The sequence below is a fragment of the Polistes dominula genome, unplaced genomic scaffold (genome assembly GCF_049000335.1).
Source record: "Polistes dominula isolate Pdom_NZ unplaced genomic scaffold, Pdom_raw_medaka contig_19, whole genome shotgun sequence".
NCBI lineage: Eukaryota > Metazoa > Arthropoda > Insecta > Hymenoptera > Vespidae > Polistes > Polistes dominula.
Window position 1 is genome coordinate 2363531 of NW_028301058.1, and position 16039 is coordinate 2379569.

The window sequence follows — 16039 nt, forward strand, 5'->3', positions numbered from 1 at the left end:
AATAATAATATTTTCCCTCACAATTATTACAACAATTAATTTCATCCTATAAAATAAACTTTAAATTATTAATAGAATTGATTTTGTTTTGTTTTTTTACTAATCAAAACAACAAAGCTTTTCACTTGCACAATTGCAAGAAGCTCAGTGGGGGTCAAATGCAACCCGTAATACCAACCTGACCAATTTTCTAATTTACACATTTACACAAAACAATATCTTATTTTAAGATATTTTTTTAATTCTACTTTACACCTACCGATTGTATTTTTTTTTCTAAATAAAATCGCATTATTTATAATAATTAACTTAATTACTTCAGTCGTTTTAATTACTTAACAACCAACACGTTTCTTTTTATAATTAACGTTTGGAAACCATTCGGAAGAATGCAGAGCACCTTCGTGTAAAAATTATTGGTTTTCTTTTTTGTTTTGTTTTCATATCAAATATGAAAATAATAATTGATATAGTTTTATAATTCTTCTTTTATAGTAAAATGCATCTCGTTCGTCTTATTTTGATTAATACATGACGGCAAATTGTCCCAAAATTGTCTTCTCTCAGGATGCAGATCACGAGACATTGATAATTTCGTATTATTTATATAATAATATTCTAAAGCTTCCGTTCTCACCGGTTTCCATTTTTCTGTTATGATTTTTGTTACCTCCGGTGTTGGATTACTAAAAAATAAATAAAAGATAAAAGGAAAAAATAATAATAATATTAAACAAAATCATTGAACAAAATACAATTTGTAAACAAAATTAACACGCTGAGCGCCACGCTAATTCTTACGGAAATCTTCGTCAGGCCATGTTGAGCCTCTGAGTTTAGTGTATAAAAGTTGAGTGTGTCTGAGTTGAGTGTGTCTGAGTTGAGTGTGTAAAAGCTGAGTGTCTGAGTTGAGTGTGTAAAAGCTGAGTTGAGTGTGTAAAAGCTGAGTTGAGTGTGTAAAAGCTGAGTTGAGTGTGTAAAAACTGAGTTGAGTGTGTAAAAGCTGAGTTGAGTGTGTAAAAACTGAGTTGAGTGTGTAAAAGCTGAGTGTCTGAGTTGAGTGTGTAAAAGTTGAGTGTCTGAGTTGGGTGTGCAAAAGTTGAGTGTGCAAAAGTTGAGTGCTGAGTTAAGTGTGCAAAAGTTGAGTGCTGAGTTAAGTGTGCAAAAGTTGAGTGCTGAGTTAAGTGTGCAAAAGTTGAGTGCTGAGTTAAGTGTGCAAAAGTTGAGTGCTGAGTTGAGTGTGCAAAAGTTGAGTGTAAAAGTTGAGTGTGCGAAAGTTGAGTGTAAAAGTTGAGTGTGCAAAAGTTGAGTGCAAAAGTTGAGTGTAAAAGTTGAGTTTGCAAAAGTTGAGTTTGCAAAAGTTGAGTGTCAGTCATCGGAGTCTGACATGACCTGAACGAGAACTTAAGTGTCAGTCATTAATGACTGACGTGGCAATCAACGTGTTAATCTGTAATAATAATAATGATAATAATAATAAAAATAATAATTACCCAGTCTTAGCGAAATTAAACCACAGTGATGTCATAATGTCAATCATTTTGTGATCCTCTTTACTCGGAGGAGTTTCCTTAAATAATTGTTCACCAACCGGAAAGAGATAATGCAAATCATCGGCATGAGAAACACCATAATCTGCGCTATCATCTCCGAATATTTTGCTGAACGAGGCACTACCTTTGTATGCAAAGTAATAAAAATAAATAGGAGATGATTGAGTTTTGAAATAATCACGAATGGCGGTACGTGCACCGTGATTGAACCAGGCATCGCTGTACATCTGAATAAAATAAAACAAAAAAACAATAATTAATAATATATTTAATTATCTATTATTCAAATTTATCATAATTTATTTTTTAATTTTTTAATATAATTTTGCATATTTTATTTGTAATAAATTCACTGCTGTATTACGGGTTGCATACTTTAAGGGGCTGGGGGGTGGGATTACTCAAATTTATCATCATCCTAATTTATATTTTTATACAAAATTTTTACGACGATTTACTTAAATAGGTTTTTAACATTTAATCCAAACACACAACCTCCCGTGATTTATATTATTATTTTTTTTACGTTATTTTAAATTCAAAATTAATATTACTTTTATTTATCTAAATTTCTATTACTTTTATTTAAATAATATTAATAGTCGGTATTTATAATAAATGCACAGCTGTATCAGAAGTTGCATACTGTATGAAACTTGCATATTCAGTTTTGTGATAAATTTACAGCTGTATTACGGGTTGCATACTTTAAGGAGTGAATTTAAATATTAATATGAAATAATACACAAATATTTTATTATAAATATTGACTAGAAATTAATTATATCAATTTAGTAATCTAATTAGTAATAGGTTATTTAATACAAATTATTTTTTATAATTTTGTATATATATATATATATTATATATATATATTTATATATTATATATATATATAAATATTATATTATATATATATATATATATATGTATATATATATATATAATATTATATATTATATATATATATACATATTATATATATATATATATATATATATATATATATATATATATATATATATATATATATATATATATATATAATTAATGTAAACAAAAGTTGGGATATTTTTAAAATATGAGAGATCTAATACTACGTATTAATAATTACTCATGATAACAAAACGTACAATAAATATAATAAAATATTTATTTATTTTTTTCACTCGTCATTAAAATGATTGAATAGACTTACTTGATTGAATGGAAACAAAAAAGAAAAAAGAAAAAGAAAAAATGATTACTGTAATCCATTTAACGATAAACACGTGCGGCCCTGAAATCGGATTTATAATACGTATTACGCAGATTTTTCTTTTCCTTTACGTATGTATATCTATATATATGCTTGTTTTGTGTAATATAATTCTGAGAAAAAATGAAAATTATCCGGGATAAGAGAAAAATTGAAAAATATCGGAAAATTTATATGACACAGCAATATATTGCGTCTTCTCGATGTAAATTTAATTAACATACTCGTTATCATTTTAAATTATACCCAAGGCACCAAATATAATCTTCTCTAATTTATAATAGTAAATAAGAAAAAAAATTTTTTTAAATTATTTTCCTCTTTCAATATAATTATGGTTATTCATTCGATTCTTCAATTATCATACATTATTTAACGTTTAAACGTTAATATATTAAAATTCGATAAACAATTGATTCCTGCTACGAAATTAAGTTAACTTAATAATTGCATATACTATAAGTGTCATTGAATTGTTAAAACGTTTATTGAGTTGTTTTTGTTGTTTTTTTTTCATATATTTTTTTGTTAATTCTTCAATCATGCGATTCAATTTGTCGATCAAGTTTTTCAACGATTGTTATTAATTGGTGTATTATTTTTTGCAAATGATATAAAACAAATTGAATATAAATGTATATTAGATATGAATTAATATTACTTACGTCAACAACTTGCTTACGAGTTGAATTATCGATAGGATTTCCTGGAAATAAAATTCCCGTATAGCTAGACTTATTTGATCGTGTAAATGATCGGGACATGTTTCACCATGCAGCAATGTCAACGGTGCAACGTTCGCAAATTCATCATTCATTTTTTTGATCTGTTCACCCTTGGACTTAGTATATAATGCTGAAATCAATTAATTATTATTTTATGCTTCAATAAAATCCTTCTGAGAAATCCTTGGTTAATTCTTTTCTTTTCTTTTTTTTTTCTTTTCTTTTCTTTTCTTTTCTTTGTAGAAGAAAAAAAAATACAATTTTACGATCTCGTTCACATTTCGAAGGATTTCTAAGTTTTCTAATGTAATTTTTATATTATATTTAAAGAAATAAACAAAACAAAAAAGTCTATACTTCCGTCATGGTTTTTTTTTGTTTGTTAACACGTTCCGTGCCACGTGTACCACCGGCGGTACACTTACCATTATACATATTTATTTAATGCACTGAAAATATATGTTTAGAACAAATTTCAATTGTGTACAAAAATATTCCTATTGAAATATTATAAGCATAATATAAAATAAAGCACATAAGTTTGTTCAATTGTTATAGTTACAATAATTAATAATTACATGTAATGGTTGATTTTGTTGAAACAAAATTAAATGGCCTGAATGACAAGTCAGGTAAAAAGGGCTTGGCACGGAACGTGTTTTAAAAGCATTATTTATTATTATACTTACATGGTACTCTGAGTGATCCTTCTTCTGAAGTAATACCTGTCATCCATGGAATGTCAAGCATATCTCCATTTTTTGTTACAATTGTAGGATCTTTCGTAATAAATGCATTTGGATGATCTGGTTCGATTACTGGTCTGAATGGTATCATTGGACAATAACCAAATTTCTGAAAAAATTTCATTACATTTTATATTCAATTATTAATTGCATTTTGATACGGTCAATATAAAATAATTTCTTATGTAAATGCTACTTAACTAACTATTAGTTACATTTTTACATGATTTTTTCATTCCAAAGCAATTTGTTACAAATATATTACAAATCATGAAGATTTTATAACAAGAACATCTGTTAAATAACAGAATGATGAAAAGTTTATTTTCAAAGTGGCCTAACTCCTTTCGTTAAGTATTATTTTCCTGTTGCACCTGATTATTGTACAACTTTATGTTATGTATCAATAAAGCATTTGAGGTTGCTTACATTCTAAGTAAATACGATAATACTTTATTGTAAATAAAATGAGACAAGAAGATTTTGTATGAACAAAATAATTAGAAGAACGCAATTTTGAAAAGGGTTAAGAATTCTGATGAAGAATCAATAAACTGGTTAAAAATATATTGGATGCGGTTTTGTTAGAAATGAAACCGTATCAACATTTTCTATAAGACATCAATGAATGAGAATGAAAATTTGAAAATCCTGAATTAATTACCACGTCAGGGTAGACCAAGAAAGTTCGAAAATATTGTATTGACACCAGTGTATAAAAATATCAGACAAATTGCAACAGCAAAATTCAAGAACATAATTGACCTATTACGATGTATACCACCTGGAACATCATGATTTCTTCAAATCCCTTTCACACACACAAAATGTAGATGAGTAGTAAATTGTTTTGTAGATAATGTTTGTAATTTTGTACGTTATGTAGTTAAAAAATGTTTTCAATCGCATAAATTATGTTTCTGAAGTGTTTTAACCCTTAAAGTACACATTTGGTAAAAGTTAGTTAATGTGCCCTGTGGGTGTTTGACACCTCAACGTGTTTGAACGCGTCTCCTGAAGCCGCTATTTAATATTTAGACCTCGCAATTTTGTTAAAAGTAATTTGATACATCTTTTTTAAAATAGTATAGGTTTTATACCCATCTGAATTAACACTAGATGGCGACAAATAACCCATGTTTTCGAATTCAGTACCGTTTTCGAGAGATCAAAAATTTGTTGGGGTGTCAAACACCCCATGTGCACTTTAAGGGTTAAAGATATGTCAAATAAATTGAGTATTGCTTTTTTTCAATTTGACGCATCTTAAATTATGTTGAATGGAGTTGGGTCCCTTCGAAATTTGATAACAAATCAGATTGTTAATTTTGAAAATGGCCTAACTCCATTCGTGGTTAGAAAACGCATATAATTGCCACTAATTTAATAGAAACTGTAAATTTAACACCTTTAGATACACTTAAGCAGTATAACTTGTTAGTATCTAGTGAAAATGAAGACAATTTTTGCTTCGAGGTTAAACCTAAGCCTTTCAAATGATCCTAAACAGTTGAATTTGATAAATTTAACCTCTCATCAATCTCACGTGTTGCTATTTGTCGGTTAGCATCAACTAATGCCATTATTGTGTCAGAAAAAAATGAAATTACTTTCCGAACAACCCAATAATTGCATTGAAACGAAAATCCTTCAATATCTTCATTCGAACATAAATGGATTTAGGCTACTTTCAAAATAAACGACTTATATTTTTAATTATGTAATACGATGGTCAAGTAGAATCAAACTGAACAAAAGCTATCGTATGCAAATAAAAATATCTATTAAAATATTATATATAAGGAGTTACGTAAATTGATGATACAATTCGAATTTGTTTTCTTCAAATAAAATTATTCCTTTATTGCTCGTTTGTGTATCATTAATTTATATAACTAATATATTTAAAATGAACAATTATATTGAAAATAATTTCAAATCAAACTATAATGGATAAACGTGTCGTTTAACACCTAATCACGTTCTTCAAATACCTATATATCAATGATTGCACGAAGTAAATGAAACACGAGTCGTACGATATAATATTTCTGATGTAAGATAAACCGTGAAGTTGTAAAAGATATAAAAATGAGAAGAAAAAATAAAGAATTATACAAAAAGAGAGATAGAGAAATAGTTGCATAACGAGACACGTAATACAAGGTGTCATATCCGCATAACATTGTGCATTATGTTATTACTATTACTTCTGCAAACATTTCATTGGCAAGGTTTTACTCGGTCAACTTACATAATGATTATTCAGATAGAACATAAATAAAGAGACATAAAGAGAGAGAGAGAGAGAGAGAGAGAGAGAGAGAGAGAGAGAGAAAACAAACCTAAGTAAATAGAAAAAGAAAGATAAAGAAAAAAGTGAAATGATAATACTAGGTCTACTGGTCAAGGATTTTGTTCTCACTTTCGAGTTAACATAATTCCTATATTATTCAACTAATACAAACACAAAATATCAGTGAACATGTAAACGCGTAATTAAGCGTAACTTTATTGCATTAAAAAGCTTGTAATTGTTGAACCGTAGAAAAGATTTCTGATAGCTTCGACAGTATAATACCCTGTCGTCATTGTCAACAGATATCTTGACAAGTAATGTCCACCTTAATCGTTCATTCAAACATAACCAATCGACACCAAGAGACATGAAACATTTTACCATTGACTTGATTTATAATCTCGTTAGGAACGTTCTTATGATCATTAGAAAGTATTCTCTTACTAGTTTTATATATATATATATATATATATATAACACACACACTATTCATTTGAAATTGAATTGAAATTAACAAGAACGGTTTTATTTCTTTGTTTTTTTTTTGTTCACATTACGGATTCATTTAAAAAATTGTTCATTCAATTTTCGACATTTGTTAGAATTCAGAATTTAGAATGGTAAAATGATGAATATTGTTTCTTTATTTCTTTAAAAAAAAAAAACAATTTTATGATGCATAAACTTCACCACCCCCTTCTTCTATCATCTGATTTAATCAATATTTAAATAAGTGTTAAAATATTATTTTAATAATAAGATTTTATTGTAAATTTACCTGAAAATATCGATCGGTGCCAATAATATCGTAGGCATCTTTAGTTTTCAAACATTCAATGAGAGCTTTGGAATTGTCGGTAGGACAATTTAAAAGTTGTCCCACACTTCGAGCTTTTATTTTAGCTGAACCTTTTCTGGTCAAAGTCCAAGGACAATGAGCTGTTCCACTTTGTGATATGGCACGATGGAAAAGACCTATAATAATGAATACAAATGTATTATTTATTTAATAATTAGTATTTCTTTTATCCTTAAATATATTATTATATAATAAAATATAATAAATTTAATATTTATTTATTTATATTACATATAATACAATATAATATAATTTTATTTTATTATATCTTAATATATATAAATTACGTGTCACGTTGTTTGTCCGCAATGGACTCTTAAACTACTGAACCGATTTTAATACAATTTTGCACAATGAGTGCAGTTTCATCCAATTTGAAAGATAGGATAGTTTATATCTCAATTTATTGTGAATTATTTGTTTATTAACAAAGAGTCATAATTATCTCTGTTAGTTAGATAAGATTCTAACAGATGGCGGTATAAGGTAATTCGTTGATTTAAAGACGTGTGTATCGGACTGATTGTAAACCACAGCAACGCGTGACGTTGCGCTAGCACCTCTAGTTACATTATAATATATAATATAATTTTATTTTATTATATTGCATATATGTATAATTATTTTATTATATTATAATTTATTTTATTTTATTATATAATAAAATATATAATAATTTTTTTAAATAACATTTCGTGTGTGAGTAAAAGATTTTAACCTGTTAACCAGCCGGAAAGTATAAATACGTCGAACGTATTGCATAAATAATAATAAATAAATAATAATAAAAAGGATGCCTAATTAAAAAAGTAATTCCCTGGTTAACAGGTTGTTAATGAATATTTATACTTTTCTTTTTTTCTAATTCTTTGTTCTAAGAAAAAAAGAACCAATCATCTAATTATACTTTAGATGTTATACACAGATAGTTTATTAACACAACACCTGAAATTATTTTATTTTTCGTCTGCAAGTGTTTATTTAAAAAAATAGATAAACAATGAGAGAAAGAGAGAGAGAGAGAGAGAGAATCTGATGAATCATCGTTAAAATTACGTCACGTAATTCATTGATTTCTTTTTTTTTATTTCCTCGTTTTATTACTTTTATGTTTTATAAATCAATAAATTGACGATTTTTTTTTTCAATAACATTCCGTTGTAGAATTAAATAAAAGATTTTTTATTATTGTTTTCGATCTTACCTTTCGAGAGATTACTCATCATGTGATAATGAACGCTAGCACCACCAGCACTTTCACCAAAAATTGTTACCCTGTTTGGATCACCACCAAATTCAACAATATTTTCGTTAATCCAACGAAGTACTTGAAGCTGATCCTTTAAACCAAGATTTCCGGGACATACCAAATCCTCCGTACTCAAAAATCCTAGTGGACCAAGTCTAAAAATATAAAAATAAACATATCAAAAATGATAAATCTCATTTTAGTTAAAAAATTAACCTTTTAACCAATTTAAATTGATCATTTAACTCAGATAAAAATTACGACCGTAAAAATGAATTATTATATAGTTGTTGATTAAAATTAATTTTATTATTTTAAAATTGGTCAATCAGTAAATGCTCTTATTATTATTTTTTTTTAATTGTTTTTTACCTAAAGTTCAACGTAACGAGAATCACATCGTGATCCAGGAAGAATTTCGGTCCATAAAATTCGGAATGACCAGCACCGGTGACCCAGCCACCACCATGAAACCAAACCATAACAGGAAAACTATTATGTGGATTTTTGTCTTCCATCGTTTTAGGTAATCTCGGTGTATAAACGTTCAGGTAAAGACAATCCTCAGATCCGACGATTTCTTCTTGATAAGTGTAAATGTTTCTTTGTGTGCATATCTCTGCATCTTTTCTTGCATCTCGCGGTTCCTTCCACGCGGTCATTGGTTGTGGTGGCTGCAAAAAAATAACAAGAAAAATACAAATAAATATCATGTGTGCAGATCACACGTGTTAGAAGTGAAACCTTCTTAAAACCTTCGCTTCGAGAGAATGAGTCGAATGCAGAGTATCAGGAGTAAGATAATTGTAGGCTTTATTTATTATAAAAAAAAAACAGCTCTGCTTTTGAGAAACGTGGATAATCTAGCGGCCAGTCGAAGAACTAACTTGTATTTTTAAATGTGTGGATTGAGTTAATGTGAGTCTACGTTTCGTAGTATGCAGTTGCACACAAACACACACATATACAACACTTAGTAGCCAGGAGTGGGGACTACGAAGCATCGCACAAAGAGGAGACCGAGATAATAAGAAACAAATGCATACTGTCATCTATCTCATTCTCTCTTAGACTAAATCCTACAGATGTGCATATGTTTGTCTCGTTTTCTCTTTTTAGTAACGTAACCGTTTCATCGTTTCGTTGCCCGTTACCATTGATTTTCGTACGCTTTTTTCAAATCATCCCCATTCTAAAGAAGTTTTCACTTCAAAAATTCAATGAGCTATGAAGAAATTCATCAATGATCAATTTGATTGAACTTTTCGTAGATTCGTGCATTGATTAAATGTTTCGTAGACTCGTCAATTACAAAAATATACGTCTCAACGATTGTTCAAAAATCTTGATAGAATTATTTCATAAAATTTTGCATAAATAATTTATTTATTTAAAAAATTAAAATGTAAATTAAATGTATCAATGTGAATTCATTTTATTATAATTACTAATATGTTGTTGGTTGTTTCATATTTTTATTTGACAAAAAAAAAATAAAACGTACAAGCACATGTGTACGCAAACGCACATATGACTTATGTATATTTAAATCACTAATACGAGAAAATCAGTTTATTATTAATCGATTTGAAAAAAAGTATCGATAATTACCATGTGTATTATGTTAATTAGGTATGAAGTCATTTTTCCTTTTCTTTTCTGACCACGCGTATAGAATCAGCAAGTATTAAACACCTAATTAGCTTGTTTCTCAAAGTATATATATATATATATATTGATATATAAATATGTAGATCTTTGAACAGGTTTTTATTAAAAAAAAAAAAAAAAGAAAAAAAAGTGAACGTCGTTTAGCAAAAAGAAAAGTTTGTTAACATTGATTGAAAATATTTAAATATGTAGCTATGTGTGAATTTCGTAAAGGGGGTTGCGTCAGGGTTGCTTGCGTTAGAATTGCATCAGAGTTTGATTTTTCATTCATATGTAATTTAAATACTAATAAATTATTTTTCAATAATAATAATAAGAAGAAATAATTATGGTTCCTATCTTATTATTATCATTATTTACAAATAATTCATCAGAAATGTGCTTATTGATTAATTCAAAGTTATTTCAATTACTAGTTGTTTTATTATATGTTAGAAGGATTAACAAAAAAAAAAAAAATCCTAATCACCATTCGAAAGGCTAACACACACACACACACACACACACACACACACACACACACACAGAGGCCGCTTATTACTTTGGAATCTCGTTTTTCTTCATTTTCGTTTCACGTTTTTCTTAATCACATCATTTCATTCGATTATCTTTTTATTTCTCGAATCTGTCAACATCAAAGTATACTTTCATTCACGTTTATTTTATTCATAAGAAAAAATCGAGATTAATGTATCCGAAGATTGCTATCTTATAACGAAATAGTTATTAATATCCTGATACTTTTACTTATTGCATCAATTCTCTTTTTTTTTTCCTCTTGCATTTTTTTGCAATAAGTGTCGAAAACATTTTTCTTTTTTCTTTTTAGCGACGTCAAATTTACCTCTTTTTTTATTACTTTGTATGACGTAAATGTAGTTTCTCTAACACGTTAAGCGCCACGCTTATTTTTAAGAAAGTCCCCGTCAGGCCACGTGTGCCGCTTAGAAGCACTGATATTGTAAGGCCCATTGTTTCTTAGTGTAGTAGAAGATAGTTTACGTTTAAAACGAGATACTTATAGGCATTCATTCAACACGTATTTATATGTTGAAATTTGTCAAACAAATTTAGAAATAAATTAATTTTCTCTAATTCCATAAAACAGTGTAAATTTTATAGTCCTATTGGGATCTCTGGCAGGGGCGTGAAGTAGCAATTCAACCTATCTATTCTAATTTTGAATTTAGCCACCAGATAGCGTATTCCAGTGCTAGAGATCCTACGTGGCGTAGCAATTCGATCTATCTACTCTAATTTTGAATTTTGCCACCAGATAGCGTATTCAAGTGTTAGAGATTCCAATATTCATGTTATACGCTGTCAGTCACTGATGACTGACGTGTCCTAAACAAAAGTCTAGTGTCAGTCACCTATGACTGACGTGGCCTAAATGGAAATCTATTGTCAGCCACCAATGACTGACGTGGCCTAAATGGAAATCTAATGTCAGCCACCAATGACTGACGTGGTCTAAAAAAAGTCTAATGTCAGCCATCGATGACTGACGTGGCCCAAAGGAAAGTCTAGCGTCAGCCACCGATGACTGACATGGCCTAAACGGAAAGTCTAGCGTCAGTCACCGATGGCTGACGTGACGCTGAACGTGTTAAGTTGAAAATATTAGGTTTTTAAACAGTCGGAAATGAAGATTTATTTTTTGTTTTGTTTTGTTTGTTTCTTTTGGTTAGTTTTTCTTTTATAATTTTAAATATGTACTTATTATTAGATATTTAAATGATTTAACTCTATTTGAAACTGTTACATATGAATAAATATAACACGTAGCGTGACACAACGAACGTAATACCTAAACGTAATATTTACATTGACGTAATACTCTTATTACACGCCTGTGTGTATATTACACGTGTATGAAAAGAAAATTGTTCAGTAATTGTTAACTTACATGACAATTCAAATGAAATTGTTAGAAAATAACCAAACCAAATATATTTGTAGACAGACAGCAAAAAAAAAGTATAATAAATAAATAAAATAATTTAATTAAAAATGAACTTACCTCAAATCTGAGTTTACCGATTGGCGGTAATGCGTAAGGAATACCAAGAAATGCATCAAATTGACGTCCTTGTCTCGTTTTCATGATCAATCCAACCAATGTGCCATTTTTAATCCTAACTTTGGGTTCCACGTCTTGTTGATTTTTTTGACAAGATGAAAATGGCACGAAGGAAAGTAAAGAAGAAAGGCAAAGTAAACTTGCCACTGTCCAGAAACAAAATTGGTACTTCGACAACATCTTTAGAAAGGTGAAAGCTGTCCAACGACCTACTTGATTAAATTTCTTCTTATTTCTTTTGTTTTGTTGCAAACTTGAACGATAACTTTGAATCTTGCAACACCAGTATATAAATGAAAGTTTTCCTTTTTTCTTTTTTTTCTTTTCTTTTAATTTCAATTTTTTCCCTTCTTCTTCTTCTTCTTCTTATTTTTTGGTTCCCACGTTTTTAATCTAAGAAACAAAAAAGAAATAAATAAAAAGAAAAAATATTTCAATATGAAATCGTTTAAATTGATTTAACGAACGAATTTATGTGTTAATTTTAGTTTTATTTGTTCGTTCGTTTGTTTGTTTGTCTTAAAATTCATCAGAGAAATGGTATAAAGAAAAAATACAAGGTTAATTGAAAAAATGTAAACATTAAAAACATGAAATTCGAGTTTAGTTCGATTTGAATATTCCAAACAAACGTTGATCATCACAATTTAAATATAATAATCAAAAAATCAAAATATAAAGTTTGAATTCGAATGTTCGTAAACCTTTAAACAAACGTACTGTTGTTCTAATCGTAAAAAATATTTCAATATGAAATCGTTTAAATTGATTTAACGAACGAATTAATTTGTTTATTTCCTTAAATAACGAATTTGTTTGTTTATTTGTCTTAAAATTCATCAGAGAAATGTTATAAAGAAAAAATACAAGGTTAATTGAAAAAATGTAAACATTAAAAACATGAAATTCGAGTTTAGTTCGATTTGAATATTCCAAACAAACGTTGATCATAATAATTTAAATATAATAATCAAAAAATCAAAATATAAAGTTTGAATTTGAATCTTCGTTAACCTCTAAACAAACGTACAGTTGTTCTAATCGTTATCGTTTTGAATATACACTTAATTATGGTAAATACGTTTATTATAATTATCATTTGTTTTTCCTATTTATTATTATAATTCGAATAAATGTATGTTTTCCGTTGTTGTGTTTCATATTTAAACTTATCAGCAAATCAGTTAGTTAACATTCGAATAATTTAATTATTAGAACCAGTAATCAAATAACTAATTATAATTACGTTTAAATAACGAAAAAAATCTCTTTATACTTTTCATATATTAAAAAATTATGATTTCAAATAAAATAAAAAAATAAAAAAAAATAAAAAAAAAACAAATACAAATATAATACGAAACAAGAAAGGTTTGTATTAAAACTTACCGAAAGACACTGAGAAGAAATCCTTACAATCGTTCAAAAAAAAAAATCCTTGCCAATTTGAATAGAAGTAATGTATCGGTTGAGGAATTAAATATCGTTGGTGTTTAATCCTTGATGGTTCAAAACCGACTAACCAAGATCGGTAAAAGTTGTGATGGTCCGCTAATCGATGTTTGATCGTAAATACACACTCGAAGTTTCCTTACGTGTTTGCACGGTTCGATTATTGCATCTGGCTTTTCTTCCTCCTCCTTCTCCTCCTCCTCCTCCTCTTGCTCCTCCTCCTTCTTCACTTCCTTTCCCCCCTTTGGCCTTCTCCTCGTTCATCAAGCCCACCACCTTTTACAACAACATTTCCTTCTTCGTTTGACTTTGGTACGTCACTGTGATCTTTTATCCTTATTTTACTCTTCGTATTTTCGAATCTTGTTATTTATTTATTCTTTTTCCTCTTTTCCCCCTTCCTATCTCATATTTTTCATCGTTATATTACCAAGTCAAACGTGACAAAGAATAACAGCAATAAGGAAGAATTTTTAATGAACAATTACATGCTATAATCTAAAGGGAAGATGATATTTTTCTTAGAACGTTGAACCCCCCTGTCGTTTAAATGTACAAAGAATTTATAATATTCTCTATTTGATCTTATCTCTGTACTTTGATATTATTATTATTATTTCTCTATTTTTTTCTCTTTCTTCCTTAATTATACGTATATATATATACTTACACGTACATATTTATGAATTCATTTAAAAGGTACGCAATTTTATATCATTTCAACGTAAACGGTGCAACGAATGAATAAAATTAACATATGATAGAATGTTTTCATTATAATATACATATGTCATTTTTTTAATTTTTATTTTTCATTCGGGTTCGTGTAAATATTTTCTTAACGACAATTTTTTTTTTTTTTTTTTTTTTTACTTCAACTTCCTCCCCCTATCCTCATATAACTAAATCATCGTTTTAACATTGCATTGATATTTGCAATTTAATCAGCGTAAACAGATCGTCAACATCGTTCATTTGATTATTATAGAATAGTTTTGTTATAATAAATGTTGCATAAATTGAACTGTTTATTTTGAATAAATTGAACCGTTTATTTTGAATAAATTGAACCGTTTATTTTGAAAGTAGCCAAACTCTATTTTCCAAAAAATTGAGGTTAGCTACCGCAATAGTTACACTTTTACATGATCTTTTTATTCTGAAGCAATTTGTCACAAATATATTTAAAATTATAAAGATTTTGTAAGACGAAAATTTGCCGAATAACAAAATAAGGAAAAGTTTATTTTCAAAGTAGCATCAATGAATGAGAATAAAAATTTGAAAGTCCTGAATTTATTATCACGTCGGGGTTCACCAAGAAAGTTTGAAAATATTGTATTGACACCACTGTATAAAAATATCAGACAAATTGCAACAGCAAAATTTAAGAACATAATTGACCTATTACAATGTATACCACCTGGAACATTATGATTTCTTCAAATCCCTTTCACACACACAAAATGTAGATGAGTAGTAAATTGTTTTGTAGATAATGTTTGTAATTTTGTACGTTATGTAATTAAAAAATGTTTTCAATCGCATAAATTATGTTTCTGAAGTGTTTTAACCCTTAAAGAACACATTTGGTAAAAGTTAGTTAAAGTGCACTGTGGGTGTTTGACACCCCAACGTGTTTGAACGCGTCTCCTGAAGTCGCTATTTAATATTTAGACCTCGCAATTTTGTTAAAAGTAGTTTGATACATCTTTTTTTAAATAGTATAGGTTTTATACTCATCTGAATTAACACTAGATGGCGACAAATAACCCATTTTTTCGAATTCAGTACCGTTTTCGAGAGATCAAAAATTTGTTGGGGTGCCAAACACCCCATGTGCACTTTAAGGGTTAAAGATATGTCAAATAAATTGAGTATTGCTTTTTTTCAATTTGACGCATCTTAAATTATGTTGAATGGAGTTGGGTCCCTTCGAAATTTGATAACAAATCAGATTGTTCATTTAGAAAGTGGCCTAACTCCATTCGTGGTTAGAAAACGCATATAATTGGCACTAATTTAATAGGAACTGTAAATTCAACACCTTTAGATACACTTAAGCAGTATAACTAGTTAGTATATTTTTAATTGCACTGCATTCAACATGCAGAATGGAATTAGGCCATTTTCAAACGAAAGAT

General features: G+C 28.4%; 1 protein-coding gene across 1 annotated transcript; it reads right to left on the reverse strand.

The window, feature by feature from the left end:
• Positions 1-304: 304 nt before the first annotated feature.
• On the reverse strand, positions 305-14070 carry LOC107065837 (venom carboxylesterase-6). The gene is given in 10 exon segments (XM_015319884.2): positions 305-686; positions 1494-1780; positions 3477-3520; positions 3523-3666; positions 4226-4391; positions 7360-7556; positions 8645-8844; positions 9062-9363; positions 12384-12836; positions 13833-14070. Coding segments are annotated over 9 exon segments (1791 nt in total). The 5' UTR covers positions 12624-12836; positions 13833-14070; the 3' UTR covers positions 305-475.
• Between the last annotated feature and the right edge of the window lie 1969 nt (positions 14071-16039).